The sequence below is a fragment of the Schistocerca nitens genome, chromosome 7 (genome assembly GCF_023898315.1).
Source record: "Schistocerca nitens isolate TAMUIC-IGC-003100 chromosome 7, iqSchNite1.1, whole genome shotgun sequence".
NCBI lineage: Eukaryota > Metazoa > Arthropoda > Insecta > Orthoptera > Acrididae > Schistocerca > Schistocerca nitens.
In genome coordinates, this window is record NC_064620.1 from 632663947 (window position 1) to 632684561 (window position 20615).

General features: G+C 36.0%; 1 protein-coding gene across 2 annotated transcripts; it reads right to left on the reverse strand.

Annotated features, from left to right (window-relative positions):
- Positions 1-2680: 2680 nt before the first annotated feature.
- LOC126195196 (uncharacterized) lies at positions 2681-19889 on the reverse strand. 2 transcript variants are annotated; one of them, XM_049933711.1, is made up of 3 exons: positions 19824-19889; positions 18830-19675; positions 2681-5895 (listed from the first exon to the last, which is right to left on the reverse strand). In XM_049933711.1, the coding sequence occupies exon 3, from the start codon at positions 5748-5750 to the stop codon at positions 3138-3140; it is 2613 nt and encodes an 870-aa protein (XP_049789668.1). In that variant the 5' UTR covers positions 5751-5895; positions 18830-19675; positions 19824-19889; the 3' UTR covers positions 2681-3137. The 2 variants fall into 2 exon arrangements, with proteins under 2 accessions (XP_049789668.1, XP_049789669.1); XM_049933712.1 differs by having other exon boundaries at positions 19761-19846.
- Positions 19890-20615: the final 726 nt, after the last annotated feature.

The following is a 20615-nucleotide window of genomic DNA, read 5'->3' on the forward strand; positions in this document are numbered from 1 at the left end:
CTAGATAGTAGGAAAAGGAAGAGAAGGAAACATAGTAGGTGAATATGGAATGAGAGTAAGGAATGAAAGAGGAAGCCGCGTGGTAGAATCTGCACAGAGCATAACTTAAACATAGCTAACACTTGGTTCAAGAATCATAAAAGAAGGTTGTATACATGGAAGAAGCCTGGAGATACTGGAAGGTCTCAGATAGATTATATAATGGTAATACAGAGATTCAGGAAACAGGTTTTAAATTGTATGACATTCCCAGGGGCAGATGTAGACTCTGACCACAATCTATTGGTTATGAACTGTAAATTAAAACTGAAGAAACTGCAAAAAGGTGGGAATTTGAGGAGATGGGACCCGGATAAACTGAAAGAACCAGAGGTTCTAGAGAGTTTCAGGAAGAGCATTAGGGAACGACTGACAAGAATGGGAGAAAGAAATACAGTAGAAGAAGAATGGGTAGCTTTGAGAGAAAAAATAGTGAAGGCTTCAGAGGATAAAGTAGGTGAAATGATGAGGGCTAATAGAAATCCTTAGGTAACAGAAGATATATTAAATTTAATTGATGAAAGGAGAAATTAAAAAATGCAGTAAATGAAGCAGGCAAAAAGGAATACAAACATCTCAGAAATGAGATTGACAGGAAGTGCAAAATGGCTAAGCAGGGATGACTAGAGGACGAATGTACGGATATAGAGGCGCATTTCACTAAAGGTAAGATAGATACTGCCTACAGGAAAATTAAAGAGACATTTGGAGACAAGAGAACCACTTGCATGAATATCAAGATCTCAGATGGAAACCCAGTTCTATGCAAGGAAGGGAAAGCACAAAGGTGGAAGGGGTATACAAAGGGTCTATACAAGGGCAATGTCCTTGAGGACAATATTATGGAAATGGAAGAGGATGTAGATGAAGATGAAATAGGAGATATGATACTGTGTGAAGAGTTTGACAGAGCACTGAAAGACAAGTCGAAACAAGGCCCTGGGAGTAGACAACTTTCCATTAGAACTACTGACTGCCCTGGGAGAGCCAGACATAACAAAACTCTACCATCTAGAGAGCAAGACGTATGAGACAGGTGAATTACCCTCAGACTTCAAGAAGAATATAATAATTCCAATCCCAAAGAAAGCAGGTGTTGACAGATGTGAAAATTACCGAACTATCAGTTTAATAAGTCACAGCTGCAAAATAGTAATACGAATTCTTTACAATCGAATGGAAAAACTGGTAGAAGCAGACCTTGGGGAAGATCAGTTTCGATTCCATAGAAATATTGGAACACGTGAGGCAATACTGACCTTATGATTTATTTTAGAAGAAAGATTAAGGAAAGGCAAACCTACGTTTCTAGCATTTGTAGACTCAGAGAAAGCTTTTGACAATGTTGACTGGAATACTCTCTTTCAAATTCTAAAGGTGTCAGGGGTAAAATACAGGGAGCGAAAGGCTATTTACAATCTGTACAGAAACCAGATGGCAGTTATAAGAGTCGAGGGGCATGAAAGGGAAGCAGTGGTTGGGAAGGGAGTGAGACAGGGTTGTAGCCTCTCCCTGATGCTATTCAATCTGTATATTGAGCAAGCAGTAAAGGAAACAAAAGAATAATTCGGAGTAGGTATTAAAATCCATGGAGAAGAAATAAAAACTTTGAGGTTCGCTGATGACATTGTAATTCTGTCAGAGACTGCAAAGGACTTGGAAGAGCAGTTGAACGGAATGGACAGTGTCTTGAAATAAGGATATAAGATGAACATCAACAAAAGCAACGTCCGGCCATCCTGATTTAGGTTTTCCGTGATTTCCCTAAATCGCTCCAGGCAAATGCCGGGATGGTTCCTTTCAAAGGGCACGGCCGACTTCCTTCCCTAATCCGATGAGACCGATGACCTCGCTGTCCGGTCTCCTTCCCCAAACCAACCAACCAACAAAAGCAAAACGAGGATAATGGAATGTAGTTGAATTCAGTTGGGTGATGCTGAGGGAATCAGATTAGGAAATGAGACACTTAAAGTAATAAAGGAGTTTTGCTATTTGGGGAGCAAAATAACTGGTGATGGTCGAAGTAGAGAAGATATAAAATGTAGACTGGCAATGGCAAGGAAAGCGTTTCTGAAAAAGAAAAATTTGTTAACATCGAGTATAGATTTAAGTGTCAGGAAGTCGTTTCTGAAAGTATTTGTATGAAGTGTAGCCATGTATGGAAGTGAAACATGAACGATAAATAGTTTAGACAAGAAGAGAATAGAAGCTTTTGAAATGTGGTACTACAGAAGAATGCTGTAGATTAGATGGGTCGATCACATAACTAATGAGGAGGTATTGAATAGAACTGGAGAGAAGAGAAATTTGTGGCACATCTTGACTAGAAGAAGGGATCGGTTGGTAGGGGATATTCTGAGGCATCAATGGATCACCAATTTAGTATTGGAGGGCAGTGTGGAGGGTAAAAATAGTAGAGGGAGACCAAGAGATGAATGCACTAAACAGATTCAGAAGGATGTAGGCTGCAGTAGGTACTGGGAGATGAAGCTTGCACAGGATAGGGTAGCATGGAGAGCTGCATCAAACCAGTCTCTGGACTCAAGACCACAACAACAATTCAATTCAATTCAATTCAATTTTTATTATCACATAACATGCCTTATACAATCAAAGATTGTGACATAGGTGACTTGTCAGTTTTACACTATATATAACAATACTAAAAATAGACAATAAACTAATAATATACATGGTGTAACATCTTCAAAGAGGTATTTTAATTACAATTATAATGCATTGTTATCATTCATGAAATCTTCTACACTATAGTAACATTTATCTTTCAGATATTTTTCCAGGTCTCTTTTGGTACCTTTTACATTTGGGTCATCCATATCTTTCCATATTTTATTTACAAATTTCATGCCCATATAGTATGGGGTTTTTTCATATGATTTTAAACGGTGGGTAGGTAACATGTAGCTCATTCTATGTCTAGTATCATATTGATGCAAGAAGAAGTTGCCCTCAAAAAGTTGTGGGTTTCTTTTCGTGAAAGTGAGAGTTTCATAGATGTATATGCTTGGAATGCTCATTAGATCCAGTTTTACAAATAAAGGTTTGCAGTGTTGCTTTGGTTTTGCTCCCACCATTGCTCAGATGATTCTTTTTTGTAGTCTAAAAGCTCTAAGTAAATTTGTTTTTTCAGACCCCCAGAAAATTATACTATACCTAATGACTGAAACAAAATATGCATTATATACGGTTTTTCTTACAGCTAAATCAGTAATACTATACAAGATATTCATAATATATACAAGGCTATTCAGTCGACCCAGTATGTTGTCCACATGGTGACTCCATAACAGGTTTTTATTGACTAACATGCCAAGGAATTTGACACAGTCTGCAGTCTCTAATTTTTTGTCCATATACCTTATTTCACTTATAGACTGTGCAGATTGTTTTGTGGTAAAATGAACAATTTCTGTTTTTGTAAAATTTAATGTCAAGTTATTGTTTTTGACCCATGCCTCTACTTCCCCAAGTGTTTGTTCAATATGACGAATTAGGTCTACCTCATTTTTACAACAGACTACAGCTGTTGAGTCATCTGCATAGAGGATAGTATCAGACTGGACCTGACATGGCATATCATTAATATAATATAGAAAAAGCAGTGGCCCTAATATTGAGCCTTGTGGAACACCTAATTGAGTGATTTTCCAGCCAGAGAGAAATTTCTTGCCGTTGATGTTAATAAGTACTCTTTGTTTTCTGTTTGCCAAGTATGATGACATCCAGCTAAGAGATTTGCCTTGAAAACCATAGCGTGCCAATTTTTGGAGAAGCAGGTCATGATTTACTGTGTCGAAGGCTTTGGACAGGTCACAAAAGATGCCTGACACACACATTCTATCATCAAGACATCTGCTGACTTTTGTGACTAATTCATTTATTGCATGGATTGTGCTGCGGCCTTTTCTGAAACCATATTGATTGCCTAAGATAATGCTGTTAGATGAATTGTGATTTTCAATCTGATCACATGCAGCTCTTTCAAATATTTTTGAGAAAATTGGTAACAGTGAGATTGGCCTATAGTTGCCCAATTCATCTTGTTTACCTTTTTTATGTATGGGCCGAACTTCTGCATATTTTAATCGATCTGGGAAACATCCCTCATCAAATGATTGGTTGATTATGAAAGAGAGTGGATATGCAATACTGTGACGGACTATTTTTATTATTTCAATGGGGACCTCATCCCACCCCGCAGATTTTGAATTTTTTAGGGACATTATGATTTTGATTACATCTGAGATGGAAACATGAGAAAACTTAAAACATGTGCAATTGCTATCTGTCATATTGGGCTTTGTATTTGTTGGTGAACAGTCACCAAATTTGTTACAGTTTATGAAAAAGTCATTGAATGATTCACAAATGGCACTGGGTTCTGTAACAGCTCTACCATTTATCACTATTTTAGAAGGGCATTTTCTCTCTGCCTCACTGCCGACTTCACTTCTTATAACAGACCAAACAGCTTTTGATTTGTTTTTTGCATTTGAAATGAAGTCGTTATTTGCAGTACGTTTTGCTAGTTTAACTATTTTGTCAAATGTTTTTTTGTATGTGCTTACATACTTAAGAAATTGAGGGCTTCGATTTACTTTTGCCTCCATATGCAGTTTCCTCTTAGTAGCACTAGACACTCTAATTTCTTTTGTTACCCAGGATCTACTTTTTTGGGACCTGGTCTTCACTGTTACAAAAGGGAAGCATTCATTGAATATACCCAAGAATTCAGTTAAAAAGTTATTGTAATTGTCACTTGTGGAAGTGTGTTTGCTGACTGTCCACTTGGTTTGGCTTAGTTTTTTGCAAAATACTTCCACATTTTCTTGACTGAAATTCCTACATCTTTTTGTTGTGCAGACTGAATTTTGCTTTGGTAGTGATACAAATAGTGCTTTATGGTCTGATACTCCTAAATCTAGAAGAAACTTTTCTTTTACATAATAATTATAACTACTTACAATATTGTCAATACATGTTGCAGAGCTTGCTGTAATTCTTGTATACTGATCGAAATTGAGATTTAGCCCATTTGTGGCTACCAGGTTCTTTAAGTGTGAAGAAAATTTGTCATTAGTCCTTACATCTATGTTGAAGTCAGCACATATAACCACTTTCTTGTACAGTTTCTCACATTTTAATTTATGTAGCAATGTATCAAACTTATCTAAAAATACAGAGCTTATATGGTACCCAGGGGTGCGATATATGCTGATAATTAGTGTGTTATAGTCTTTAAGTTCTATACAACAACTTTCAAATGTGCCTTCTTCATTCAGATGGCTAAAATTCTGTCTGATATCATAGTCTACCGTGGAATGAACTAATATGCAAGAGCCTCCATACCCATTGGTCCTACAAAAGCTGGTAGCCAGTTTATAACCTGTAAGTTTATTTAGGAGACTGATATTTTCAGATTTTAGCCAATGTTCATTAAGGCATATTACTTTAACAGATTGTTTCACACTTTCTAGCAAAATTTCTATATCATAAAGCTTCCTGATCATTCCTTCAGACAGACCTCTTATGTTCAAGTGCATAACGAAATTACTACTGCATATATTATTAGGTAGAGGATCTTTAAAACTAATTTGACTATAAAGTAACGGAACGTCCACCTGAGTGTTGACTGCTTGTTCTGGATTCGTTGTATTGGGCCAAATTCGGATAGAACTGGCCCCCTTCATCAGTTTCCCTGTGTGTCAGCATCTGGATGATGAGTAGGTACAGTTTTCTTGACGATAATTTCAGTCTTTGCTGTATGTTCTGAGGCTGGTTCTGGCACCGTCTCATCTTCTGGACGTGATGTTGCTGTTTGAGCTGGCGCTGTGGCTGCGATTTTGAAATATTTCATAATATGGCTGCGATTTTGAAATATTTCATAATAAGTATTACATGCTTAATTTGCAACAGACATTGGCTATATTTTGGTTGAGTCACTGTAGTGTCGACATAAACACAGTTCTCTCCAGCATTTAGAGATTTTCTTCAACATTCACTAATGCCATGTTATCAGAATACAGCATTTTTTGATTTTTCTCACTGACTTCAATATTGTTCGCAAATTGTTTGAGAAGAAGGCCAAGTACTGGTCTTTGAGGTACCCTGTATTGAGTGTCCCTGAATTCACATCTGCCTCCAGATTCTGTTGTTACATACTGCTTTTGTTACTGATATATGATTTTATCTGTTGCATTGCATGTCCATGTAAACCATAGCTTTCAAGTTTTTCTTTAAGTGCTGTATGAATGATTGTGTCAAAAGTTTTAGACAATCCAGATACAGAGTTCCTTTCATCACAAGTATCAGTAACAGATTATATTGGGCTTGAGATAGCAGTTTCTGTAGATTTCCCTTTTTGGAAACCAGTTTGTGCCAGAATCAGTTCCTACATTTTTCTAGGAATGTGATCATCCTACTATACATGAGTACCTATAGGATTTTTGAGAAACCAGAGATTAAAAGTACTGGTCTGTAGTTGTTTGGGTCATCTTTTTCACTTTTCTTATATGTTAGAACTACTTTGCTTATTTTTAATTTTTCTGGAAATCTCATTCTCGGAATGAGCTGTTAGCTGTAACCAAAACTTCAGTTATTTCTTCATTCACGTGCTTTATTAGATAATGTGATATTTCATCACCTCCTGGAGTATTGTTGGAATTTAATTTCTCAATTACTTTATGAGTTCCATTTTTGTTATTGGTTTCAGGAATGTTGAGTAGGATGGTTGCTCAAGTCTTTTAAGACGCTTTGGCCCCCTATTTCTTTCCCATTTAAATTTTGCACAGTATCTGTAAAATTGTTGTTGAGCTCACACACACATTCACACAAACGCAGCTCTCACACACATGACCGCTGTCGATATCTGCCAAGGCCAGACTGGCTGGCCTCGGCAGCCACAGACAGTTGTTATTTGTGTGTGAGCTGTGTTTGCTTGAAATTGTGCGTGTATTTTTTCTATTGCATAAGACGATCTTTTGTGCAAAAGCTTACATGTTTAGTAGTCTTGTTGTTGTTCCTGTCTCCGTCTGAACATGCTATCTGGTGAGTAGCAATCTAACCTTTCCATAATATTGTCTTTCAGTGTTGGTTACGTCTCGCTGTTTCACTTACAGGATTTGAATTTTCTATAGCTCTGTTTATTGAAATGGCTGTACCTCCTGTTACTGATTGCCTGGACTTCTTTTGATACTGTTTATATGTCTCCCTGTTTATGTAAGTTTCTTCATTCCAGTACTGAGTTCAGTTATTTCTTTGGTAATCCATTGGCTACTCCAACCTTGCTTTTCGTAATGGGTCCTTTCAGGGAAGACTGCATGAAAATCATGCATTGGAGTACTAAACAAAGGCAGCATACTTCTCATTTGTGCTTAGTGCAAGCTTTGTTTCAGTATAATTTTCTTTGATATGTTCCTGTTCTCTTGTCTTGCTCTGTATCTGCTTTTGAGCTACTATTTTTGTAGATACAAAACATTAACCTGTGGTGATAAGAGATTGCTGTTTGCAAAACATGTGCTTCACATTGACTATTTTCAATATTAGTGATAATGTTATCAATGATAGTCTGACTCTGATCAGTCACTTTCGTAGGTACATTTATTATTATTACCATACTACACTGTAGTAGCATTTCTTTCAAATCTTGTTTTAGTTTCCATTCTTTACCCATATCTTTTTTGTAGTCTCCACACATTACAACATCCTTCATTCTAAACTCCAGTAGTAAGTTTGCTAGTTTTTTCAGAAATGTAGCAATATTACCACTTGAAGGCCAGTACACACCCAAAATTTTGCTGCATGACGGGACATGGTTACTAGCTACACTACCTTCTCTCTTAAATGAATACATAAGGAACCTGGAGTGCAAGTAATGAGAAAACAGTAAATCAAATTGACGATGTTGCCATAGACAATAGACATAGAAAGCAACTGCAGATGTAAGATCCTTCCACCAAGTGGAAAGAGAATCAGGGCACAATTTAGTAATAAGTTCAATGAGAATCAAGTTTAAGGAAGCATCTAAAACAAAAATTACACCTGAATACATGATAAATATAATAGGACAGAAGAAACACTAAAATACAAAGTTGAAGTTTGAAACTGATCTGGGATTCTAAGTAGCATGAGAGAAAAGTTATGATATGACCAGTAATGAGGAAATTATGTGTGTTACCCAAGGCTGAAAAATGCAATAAAAAATGAAATATGATCCACAGACAAACAAAACTACTATTACTGGTGCTTGTGTTGCAACTAGTGCTGCTACTACTACTACTACTACTACTACTACTACTGCTACTGCTACTACCTGTACTACTACTGTTAGAGGAAAAGAATAAGACTCCAAAACAAAGCTTTAGTCCAAACCACACATTTGGGAAGTGAGGTAAAATATGCAGAGGACAGATTATCATAAAAAATCAAGTATTATGTGAGGAATAATCAGAATATTTAAGAAGGCTTGGAATAATTCTCTTTTGATGTTCTATGATCCTGCATGTGTACCAGTTTTGTGTGTTCTAGTGAAATGTGGAAATAAGGAGATCCAAAGCCACAGAAACAAGGTTTGTGGGATCTCCATTAAGATTGCACACTGAGAAAAGTCTTTTTTGGCTTCTAATGGACATTAAGCTCCTGCCAATCTCATATGTTGCCTCCAAATGCTTCTATCTTGTGCTACTTTCTGCAAATTATTTAAGTAAACAATACTGAATGTTGTTTAAATTTCATTTACCTATGTACAACTCGTCTCACCCTTTCTCTCTTACCAAATGACTTCTCCATGAATATTCTTGAAACTACTTGGTCCTCTTTCATCCTCACCAGATGGCCTGCCTGGCTAAGTTTTCTGGGATTTGTAATGCTCATTATTGTTGCTTATTGTGATAACGTGTATTTCTGTATTGTGTCTTCTCTCCCAGCTTTGTGATTCATTATTGTAGTATGGGTCAAAGATTTTCCTATAAACTTAATTTTCAGATACTTGTGACTGGTGTTCTTCCCTTTCAGTTAAACTCAATGTTTGTGCTCCTCAGGTTACGACTTGGTCTGATGATTGTGTTATATAGCTTCATATTAGTTTACCTTGTCAGTAGTTTAGACCCAAGAAGTTTTATATGGAGTAGTAGGCTCTATTAGCACTTCAGTCCAGAAATTTGAACTGTTCGATTTGTTTGTCAATTATTAGATATGACTGATTGCCTTTGTTATCTCTACATCTTTGAACTATCATGTAGATTGTTTTCTGATCATTTTATTTCTGGGCCACGCTTCTTCTACGAGCTTTATAAATACCTGTCTAATCTCAGTTTCACTTTTTCCAGTGAGCATTATATCATCTACACACACTAAAATCTTTACTTTATTTCTTTGGGGGATCCAAGCAGATACAAGTTTGAGTTTCCTTGCATCTCTCTCTAAAACTACATTAAAGAGCAGAGGGGACAGAGCATCACCCTGTTTTAGTCCAGTTTTATTTTTAAAGTGGTGAGATTTTATTCCATTTAGCAATATATCATTGATGCACACTTTACAGAGATTTATGTTTAATTGGAAATCCCAAGTCCATCATTACATTCTGCAGGCTTTGCTTGTGAATCGAGTCATAAACTTGTATAAAATCGCTGAATTATTTTTTGTTTGCATTCCCATGCTACTTTATTTGTTGTTTTGATTACAAATATAATGTCGGTAGTGGGTCTATTTCTGTGAAAGCCATTTTGATAATCCCCAGTTATATTTTCAAGCAAATAAGCACCAAACAGGATAAAATCTTATAGGCCATATTAACTAATGATACTCCCCTATATTTTTGGAAGTCTTTCCTGTCTCCTTTTTCATGTATCAATTCTTTCCTTTCTATAGATATTGTCTCAGTTTTCCAGATTACCACTATCAGCTGAAACAAACATCTATGCAGGCTTCTCCTCCATATTTAAGTACCTCAGCTGGAATTGCCTTACCATTTTCTAGGTATTTGATACTTCCCGGCACCACATATGTTCGTCCTGGAATTTGACTTTTATTAGAGTTGCTGTCAGAATTCGTAATTGGCGGTTCTGTGTCAGAACAGGTCAAAATATTTCTTGCTTGTCGATATGATCTTTATGGTTCATTAATCATATTGCCATCTTTATCCTACATCACCCTTGTAATTAATTTTTTTTTTTTTTATTTTGGTGGCCATCCCATACATTTTCCAAATGTTATTGGTTTTATGATCTTCACAAATGGATTCAACCTGTTGTTGTAAGTAGTGTTTCAATTTCTTACAATTTTCTTTATTAGCCTGCTATTGTGATTTCTTTGATCTGATAAGTGCCGTTCTCTTTGTTATAGGTGTTTACGTCACTTTAAGCTGAAAATGCATTATTGTACTGTGTCATGCATTGTTTGTCGCATTCTGATAATGAGTGTTTACGGCCTGTTGCCGCTCGCAGCATGGCTTGCTACTGTGCGCGCTACCGCCGCTTACTATTTTTAAAAAAAGAGAGAGAGAGAGAGAGAGAGAGAGAGGAATTGTCTCATAAGCGAAACAATGGCAAGAGACTGCTATTTGTTGTTACTTACACTGCTGCTGTCTTTGATATTGATCAACAAGAACCAAATAATAGACTGCGTATGATAGAAGATGTTGTGAACGAGAGTTTAGCGAAAATTTTTCTCCATTTGAAAATCTTTGCAGACGCCTCTGTAGTACATTACATTCTGCACAGAAATTAGAGTCATCTTAGATTTAATAATCTATTCAATTGCCGTGCTTCATATCTGGACTGTATCACTATTAGGCATAAGAATAATACGAATATAAACATGACATGATATGTATATTCTTCCGCGTTTGGTGTTGTCTCACTCTAGTTTCGTAGTTTATTAGGCAGACAGGATTTAAATGAGAGCAGCAAACACGAAAGAATACATGGCAAAATGTTTATATTCGTATTATTCTTATGGTGAAGAGAATACTGCATGTGATTCACAATTCATAAAAGTTCCTATTAGCAACCATCTCTTCTCACAGGTAGGAAAAAATTCAGAACGTAGAGTTGGCCATATTGACAAACATCCCAAACAGTCTTGCCAGTCGGATTTTCGTAGTACATTGAAATACTGCTACATCCGATGATGAACAATATGGAATTTGTATTTACTTCGTTGGATAATGTATGAAAATGCAGTGGTCGAAACTCGGGGCGGAGAAAAAAGCTCGTCTTCCACCGTCTTTTTTTTTAATTTTTTATTTTTTTTTCTGACGCAGAGGTTTTGGCGCCAATATTTATCTTTGTGCCTGCAAAGCATGCCTGTGTAGCGCTACATACATTCGACGGCAGAAGTTAGTTGTGGCGGCACCTACCAACATTTTTCAGAACTTCCGCGTACTTTGCACTCGATTCTAAGCCTCATGCGGTTTTTTGGACTACAAAAACCGAAAAAAAAGTGCGGCTTAGATTCAAGTAAATACGGTACAATTTCCAGGCACAATCTGGTCAGGTTTCCAGGTGTAATTTTTGTTTTAGGTGCTTCCTTCAACTTGATTCTCATTGAACTTAGATTGTGGACCGATTCTATTTCTGCTTGTCAGGAGGATTGTACGTCTGCAATTGCTTTCTATGTCTGTTGTTTATGACAACATGGTCAATTTGATTCACTGTTTTCTTATCACTTTCATTGTAGGTTCTGTATTCATACATTTAGGAGAGAAGTAGTGTAGCTAGTACATTCATTCATGCAGCAAAATTTATCAGCCAATGAGCACTGTCATTATTTTTTTATGTAAACTTTTATTTCCAACAGTAGGTTTGAATATATCTTCACTGAGGGAAAGGGAGTGCATAATAATTTAATTATGGCAGAAAGAAAGAATAAATGAGAAGACATGTGAAGTGGCTAGAAAACAGTCTAAGAGTAAAATGAGGACATGATGGCAACTACAGCATGAGCCTAAATCTAAGACAAGAATTTGGATGGCAAGACAGAGACGGATTCGAGATCAAATAGACAATGTGCTTAACCTGTGAAAGAGAAAGAAATCTTTTATATACTACTCATATTTAGTTGTAGGTCATGAGGTCATGATGAGTGCACCCTCACCTTCCAACACTATCCACAAGAATAAGATTGCACAACTGTTGAGAGAACTTGGCTACATTTAATTACTTAACAGCACAGTTAACCAAGGACATTTAATTGAATAAATTGTACAATCTTTTCCATAAAGATGGTTATTAACTGTATATTCATTGCCTAAACCATTACACTGTTAGTGGCCAATGGTTAATAAAGAACCGAACTGAATTGATAACATCATAAGACCACAAAACCCACAGCTGCTTTTTTTCAGTATTTTCCCCTATTCTGACCTAGACATATCTAATAATGAATTTTATGTTTTTACTTAGGCTGTTTCCAGCCTCTTAAACTTTTAGTACCTGTTCTTTGTTAAAATCATTATAGACCTGTCTTGTTACCTGGATAAGATAAGCACATGGTTTCAGAAAACTTGTGATATGGTAGCTTGATCCTAATTTTTCCTGTAGATGCAAGCCTAAACCCATCCGTGACCACTACCTAATATGGTAATTGTTCTTATTCAATTTTCCTCCAAATTTATCTTAAGGTTCATATAACTTTTCTGCTACACACAACAATTCTCTACATTTATACAAAGTGCTCGAGTGTGAAACATATTTTCATTGCGTTAAAAACACGGCACATGTCAAGTGAATAATATATCACCCATAAATAACTGGGTGAGCTGATCCACAGGCCAGTGGAAAATAATTGCAGATCCATTTAATAGAAGGAGAATTTTTCATGTTCCATCAACATTTCGATCATTGAGAGGAGTCATACAACTCAACTTTTAAACTAACTTATGAGATGTCAGCAGCTTTATTGTGCAATATTTTGTCTATATGTAATTCTTTCCCTTTCCGCTCATCTGTGTCATGTACAATGAAATCAAATGGTGATAAAATTCCACAACTACCAAAATACAAAGCCTTAAAAAGAATGTGACATTAGAGAACTGAGGGAACATCACAACTAACACTAGAATGAAATACTGTTTATACTCTACGTAAATGACTTCCCTAGCTATATAAATCAGAAACTTATAATGTATGCTGATGACACAACAATCATTTGCACAGCTGACACAAAGGAGGAGCTTGAGAAGGAAGCACTCCTGACTATTGAAAATGCAAATAAATATTTAACACAAAACAACCTGTTTATGAATCAGTCTAAAACAATGAATGTAGTATTTCAGACCAAGCATAGTGAAAATTATAATATAAATGGAAAGACTATTAAAGAAGTAACCAGCACAAATTTTTTAGGAACTATAATAGACAAACATTTGGCATGGGGGGAGCACATAGATGCACTGTGTAAAAAGATAAACAAACAGATCTTCATCATGCATAAAACAGCTAAGACTGTGGATGATAAAGTCCTCAGATCAATGTATTATGGACTTGTCTTCCCACATTTGTCTTATTCAGTTCATATATGGGGAAATGCACAAGCTGGCTACCTAAAAAGAATATTCACAATTCAGAAAAGGGCAGTGAGATGCATTGCAAAAATACCACCAAGACAGACCTGTAGGCAAGCTTTTGTACACTATAATATTATGACAGTATATTCACTGCACATATACCAAAGCATAATGGCAGTAAGGTCAAATGATAAACACCTCCTAAATAAAGATGTACACAAACACGGTACAAGAAGAAATGAAAATTACTACATGATAAACAGAAATCTAAAACTATGACTGCCCCAGAAGAAGCAGGCAAAAGGTCTTTTAATAAACTCCCCAAAATCATTAAAAAAGAAACAGATCTAAAATGTTTTAAAAATCATTTGAAACTATATCTCATAGAGAAATGTATATACAGTTTGAGTGAATACTAAGATGGTGTTGAAATACATCATTACTGAAATGTACCTTTAAAATTATCATTTCTGTATGTTGTTTGGATTTGTGTGTACATATAATGTGAAACATGTAAAACCTTTGTATGATTATGGACTATTTCTGTTTAATTATTTGTTTCATTTATATATAATGAAATCAAGTTTGATGTTAATAGGCTATTGTATGACACACCCAATACTCTCAGCTGGATTTTCAGCTGGAGTCCATGGGCAAAGAATAAATAAATAAATGTTAGGTAAAGCTAAATAACTTTAAATGACAAAATGAGCAGCATTAAATGTAATGAATGAAACATCACAACAACACCAAAAAAGAATATGAAATACATCAAAGTATGAAAAAGCAGCAACTTCAAAGTTGCACAAATAGAAAGGAAAGCAATATGAACTTCACAGTCAGTTTCCCACTACTTAGCAAAAGATTCTTTTATTCCAGAGAGAGAGAGAGAGAGAGAGAGAGAGAGAGAGAGAGAGAGAGAGAGAGAGGGGGGGGGGGGGTGTTGCTATATACATGAAGAAAATTGGTACCCTACATGATACTGAACAGTGTAAATATATGAACCTTTGATACTGAATAGTGTAAATATATAAACCTTCCAGCATATTTAAAAATTACTAGCATTTAAGAATTTTTTGTGTATCCTGGTCTTCAAGTGGTAATATTGCTATATTCCTGGGGAAAAAAAAAATTATTACTCTAGTTTAGAATGAAGATGGTCATAATATGTGGAGACTACAACAAAGATATGAGAAAAGAATGGAAACTAAAACAAGAATTGAAAGAAATGCTACTGCAGTGTAATATGATGATGATAATAAGTGTACCTATAAAAGTAACTGATCAGAGTTAGACCATCATTGCTAACATTATCACTAATATTGAAAATAGTCAATGTGAAGCAAAAGTTTTGCAAACAGAAATCTCTCATCATCACAGGTTAATGTTTTGCACCTACAAAAATAGTAACTCAAAAGCAGATACAGAGCAAGACAAGAGAACAGGAACATGGGAAAGAAAACTGGACTGAAACAAAGCACACACTAAGCACAAATGAGTAGTATGCTGCATTTCTTTAGCACTCCAATTCATCATTTTCATGCAGTCTTCCCTGAAAAGACCCAAGGTCGAAGCAGCCATTGTGTTTGTGAGCTGCATTTGTGTGAATGTGTGTGTGAGCTCAACAACAATTTTACAGACGCTGTGCAAAATTTAATGGGAGAAAGAAACAGGGGCCAAATATCCTTAAAAAACTTGAGCAACCATCCCATCCCATGTTCCTGGAACCAGTAAAAATAATTCAGAAATTAAATTCCAAGAAGTCTCCAGGAGTTGATGAAGTACCACATTGTTTAAAAAGGCATGTGAATGAAGAAATAACTGAACTTTTGGAAATAGCCAACAGCTCATTCTGAGAATGAGATTTCCAATGACCCAAACAACCACAGACCAGCATCTTTAATCTCTGGTTTCTCAAAAATCCTAGAGATACACATGTATAGTAGGATAATCAGATTCATAGAAAAACGTAGGGCCGTGATTATGCCACAACTTGGTTTCCAAAAAGGGAATTCTACAGAAACTACTATCTCAAGCCCAATATAATCTGTTATTGATACATTACATGAAATAAACTCTGTACCTGGATTGTCTAAAACTTTTGACATCATACAGCACTTATAGAAAAACTTGAAAGCTATGGTTTACACGAACATGCAATGCAACACACAAAATCATATATTAGTAACAAAAGCAGTATGTAACAACATAATCTGGAGGCAGATGTGAATTCAGGGACGCTCAGTACAGGGTACCTCAAAGATCAGTACAGAAGAAAATCTGCAAACGCTGGTGAGAACTGTGTTTATGTCTACACTACAGTGATTCAACCAAAATATAGACAATGCCTATTGCAAATTAAGCAACATAATACTTATGATGAAACAGCTTGCACATTATGCTAACAAACAACTATGTGCAGAGTACCATGCTCTATTTGAAATATACTAACAGTATGGATTTACTGTTTGGGGAAACTCCAACAGCGATAACACAAAATATTTTTTTATTTGTTTCACCATAAGCCATTTCACAGGAAAGAAGTACACATAGATGGACCTGATGCTTTTGCGTATATGTCAAGAGCTGGAAGATAAATGTTTGCACGAGTGTGCCATATGCTGAAGTGATAACTGCTGAAGCATTACACCTTCAAGGTACTGACAATGATGTAACCACAGCATTGTGGGAGGGAGGAGAGTTGATGATGAAGACAGGAGAGTTAGAGAGATTTGTTGCAGAGGTTAGGCATTGGGTCATGAAATGAGTAGTTCCCCATCATTATGGGAAAAAAGAGGAAGCTCAGAAGTGTGTACATATTAAACATGCCTCATAGTATCAGGAACTAAGTATTTATTGAAAATAAATTCAAATCCCTATTTATTTTGGTTTCATTATTATAATTTTTCCAATTTTCCCTTTTGTTACATTTTCACAAATACTCTATTCTAAAGAGGTCTGCAGTATTTTAAGAAATCATCATAAAATCAAAATAGTGTAGTTTTGGAGAGGTATGTGGAATTTCAGCATATATTTTTTTCAGCAAACTTTGAAATCACCCAGAATGTGTCCTACAGTCGATGCCTTCTTGTAGTCAGGTAGTGCCACAAATTTCTTTTCTCCCCAGTTCTATTCAAAACCTCCTCATTAGATTTGTGATCTACCCACCTAAACATCAGCATTCTTCTGGAGCACCACCATCTGGTTTCTGTACAAATTGCAAGTAGCCTGTTACTCATGTACTTTGCATGATACCTTCAGAATTTCAAAGACAGTATTCCAGTCAACACTGTCAGAAACTTTCTCTAAGTCCACAAATGCTATAAATGTAGGTTTGTCTTTTGTTAACCTAACTTCTAAGATTAGTCATAAGGCCATTATTGCCTCGACTGTGCCACTATTTCTTCGCAATCCAAACTGACCTTCCCTGTGGTCTGCTTCTATCAGTTTTTCCATTCTACTGTAAAGAATTCATATTAATATTCTCGCCTGTCAGCACCTGCTTTTCTGGAATTGCTCCATTCTTCCTGAAGTCTGAGGGTATTCTGCCTGTATCATACACCTTGCACACGAGATTGAAGAGAGATTTCAGCCCAAAATATTAATTTTTTTTTCTTAAAAATAGTGTAAGCTTATCACCAGTGATACTCTAAAAAGGAATAGTAACTATACTATATAGCATAACTGCTAAAGAAATATTAAGGCTGAGAAATTACTCCTTCTGCAGAAAACTACTGTTCAGAACTTGAGTCTTTGTTTATTTGTAACCAATAACTTTGAGCTATTGAAAGTACATTAAGGAATACATTCAGCTCAGTGATGATGGTTTTAATTTGTTGGCCAGAGTGTCCCACTACTGAATAATTAAAAAACCACAAATGCTTTCAAAAAAATAAACAATAAATATTTAAAAAAACACTTTTGAGGTGGCCGGCCGAAGTAGCCGCGCGGTTCTGGCGCTGCAGTCTGGAACCGCGAGACCGCTACGGTCGCAGGTTCGAATCCTGCCTCGGGCATGGATGTGTATGATGTCCTTAGGTTAGTTAGTGCTCAGAGCCAACTTTTGAGGTCACCAAACATTATGGCATTCACCCAGGAAATATCAAATATGTTGAGATGGTCAAGCTACCAATTATTACTTTTGTGGACCACTCGGTATGGAATGACCCAAAGGCCAACTGAGAAGTATGCCTCACAGAGCTTCTGTAGAAGGTCCTCATTATTACCATTTATTACCAGGTCTTCGTCATTCACCAGCCATGCCTGGTCAGACTGTGTTACTCAGATGTACAATAATTGGTAAAGCATCTTCCTACGAGTCTACAACATAGCAGGAGTGCAACCTCAACCAAGAAACTTCTTACTCGAAAAATAATTTTATTGTGTAGAGGCAAAGATATGTAAACAATGACAGATGCTGTTATTACTTGTATGTACATACTGTAAGCAATTAAACTATTGTAGTATGATGTATGTAAATAATTCATGTTGTTTTATGTTGGTAAAATGAAAGCTAAATATTTTAAAATCTTAGGTTAAGTTCACCTGTGCTACATTACAAGTACACATACTGTGTGTTATCTGATCAAATGGGACGAAAGAAAAAGCAATCAAGGGTGTTCATTTGTAAATGCTAATCTTTCATTTCCAAGAAGGTATCTCAGGTAACGCCCCTCAGGGAACATGAACTAAATTATTATTGTTGCACAAAGTGTCCATACACAACATTCTTTAATTGCTTCCACGGTGGCACTGTACACTTTATTGTTTTATTGCTATAATTAGCAATTAACAGACACAAAGCACTAGAGATAAAAGGTCCTGATATATACCGACTGGAAAAATTAAAAAGTCCAGAGCAAAAGAAGAAGTTTACAATGAACAGTAGTAGCTATTAGTCATCATCATATCTTACGAGTAATATTACTAACGTTTAGTAGCACTAGAGCAAAGAAAACCAATTAAAATCAAATGATAGTAGACTCAATAACGAAAGCTGATCTACTTAAAACATGTTATTCTGCGCCATTTCTTTTACATTGTACACACAATTACAATACTGTAATCCATTTTCTTCACATTATATCTGCATTAAACCATTTAAAAAATTGTTAAGGTACTGCCGGATGAAACGTTTATAAATATGTAACGCTATTTGTCGTTACAAAGATCGTCTTTGAATATCTATAACATGAAAATTGAAACACACAATCATTGCGATTAAGTGCACTTACTAAAACAGCAAAGGATTACATACATGCTTACCTTACTTTTGCAGAATGTATTGGGTGAAAAAGAGACCAAACTGTATGCTGTTTGATACAGTAATGTGTAGAGCAAGGTGTACATAAATCGATTACACAAATTTCATGTTCGTCAGAACATTCAACCTTTTACGAGTAATGCAGTGAGCCGAACTCCTGAATTTTACTATAAGAAGTTAAAACGTTATTTCATACTATACACCAAGCAAGAGAATTCTTTAACGCACAATACGGTCAGAAAATAAATAACAATGCACAGAGATGTAACACTTTCACATTTTCTTTACTTCAGAAAATCATTCCAAAACAGACAGTTCAATTATCTTCTTACGCAAGTCTGTTTCAGTTTTCTGTACATAATTTATAACCAACTGTGAAGACTTTTCGACACAAATCGCCGTTTGTAATGCAATGGAGAATTTTTCCATCGCTACAATCGCATCTCTTCCCATCCTGTTATAATTTGGACGACCACGGACAAACTGTTTATCCTCTTCGTTGAAAATGACATATACTTCCTCACTTGTTACAACAGTCTTCAAGCATTGCCGTTTTCTTGCCAGTGTTCTGGCTTTCTTTCTTTCCTCATACACAGTTTTCCAGTCCGACACTTCTTTTTTCAGACAAGCGAGGTACGTCTCTACATTAAAATATGATTCACTTTTATATCTATCAATCATTTCGCTTGATGAACCATCACATTGCATGTTTTCATCACCCATAAGCGTGCTCCTCCGATTAAAAATTGATGACTTCCTTCTTGGAAGATTTTTATCAGGCGAGATTACGTTAATGCTCGAAAGTTTAGAGACATCTAAGTTTGATGACATGGCTTCTTCCTTAATAACTGTAACAAATAAAGAAAAAAAAGGCTAGGTGATACACTATTTTGCCTATATGTAACTGTGGAAAAGCAAATAAACTTTGAGTACTTAGTAACTACAGTTCCATCAAATTACGATGAAGCTTTCTTATATCAATGATTTGTTGCTTACGATTTCAGTACAGCTGTAAAGCCCGCCCAATTTCAAAACATATCAGAAATGACATATACCACAGAGATATTAATGCAAGCAACTTCCAAAGTCTATTACTCAAGGAAACACGAATGAAAGATCGATTCACTCCCGACGGGACGGACAGACAGAAACACTACATTCTAACATGGACTGAAGTAAACACTATTGAGGTAAAGAAAGGGAGGGAGATCACGCTATAGACTTAAGGGGCCCTCACACGTTCAATAATATTGTCAAAATATCACTATACTAACCGTCTGAGGGCGTGTATTGATGTATTGCCAAGACGAGAAATGCTGATGAGCAGTATCGGTTGACCTCAAAGTACTGTCAGTATTGTCAACGCAAACTGAACGTGTGACGTCAAATATTGATGGTTTGACAAAATTCTCCATTCACATGTTGAGACAGCTTCAGAAGCCAGCCACACGGCGTTAGCGTGCACTGTTTATCCTTTCAGTTCGCTGTCATACACACTATACCACGGATTCGGTTTTTAAGGAGTATTTTAAGCAAAATAATTTAAATGGGCCTAGGCTAGGGTCATCATTGTATATGCCACTTTATGATGGTTAACGGAGGATTTTCTACGGCATTGCTTCCTTCATTAATTTGAAAATATAGTATAGATTGCTTGTTGCATAGCTGTTTTGAAACATGCTCTCATTTCGAAAAATACGACATATATCTGCAGCGACTAGAAAGAAGTCTGTGAAACGCATTTCAGTTCCACCAAATTACTACACAGCGTAAAATGTTTTTACATTA

Bases quoted from the DNA above. Each gene is read 5' to 3' on its own strand.
- LOC126195196 (XM_049933711.1), bottom strand. From the start codon at position 5,750: ATGAAGGGGGCCAGTTCTATCCGAATTTGGCCCAATACAACGAATCCA.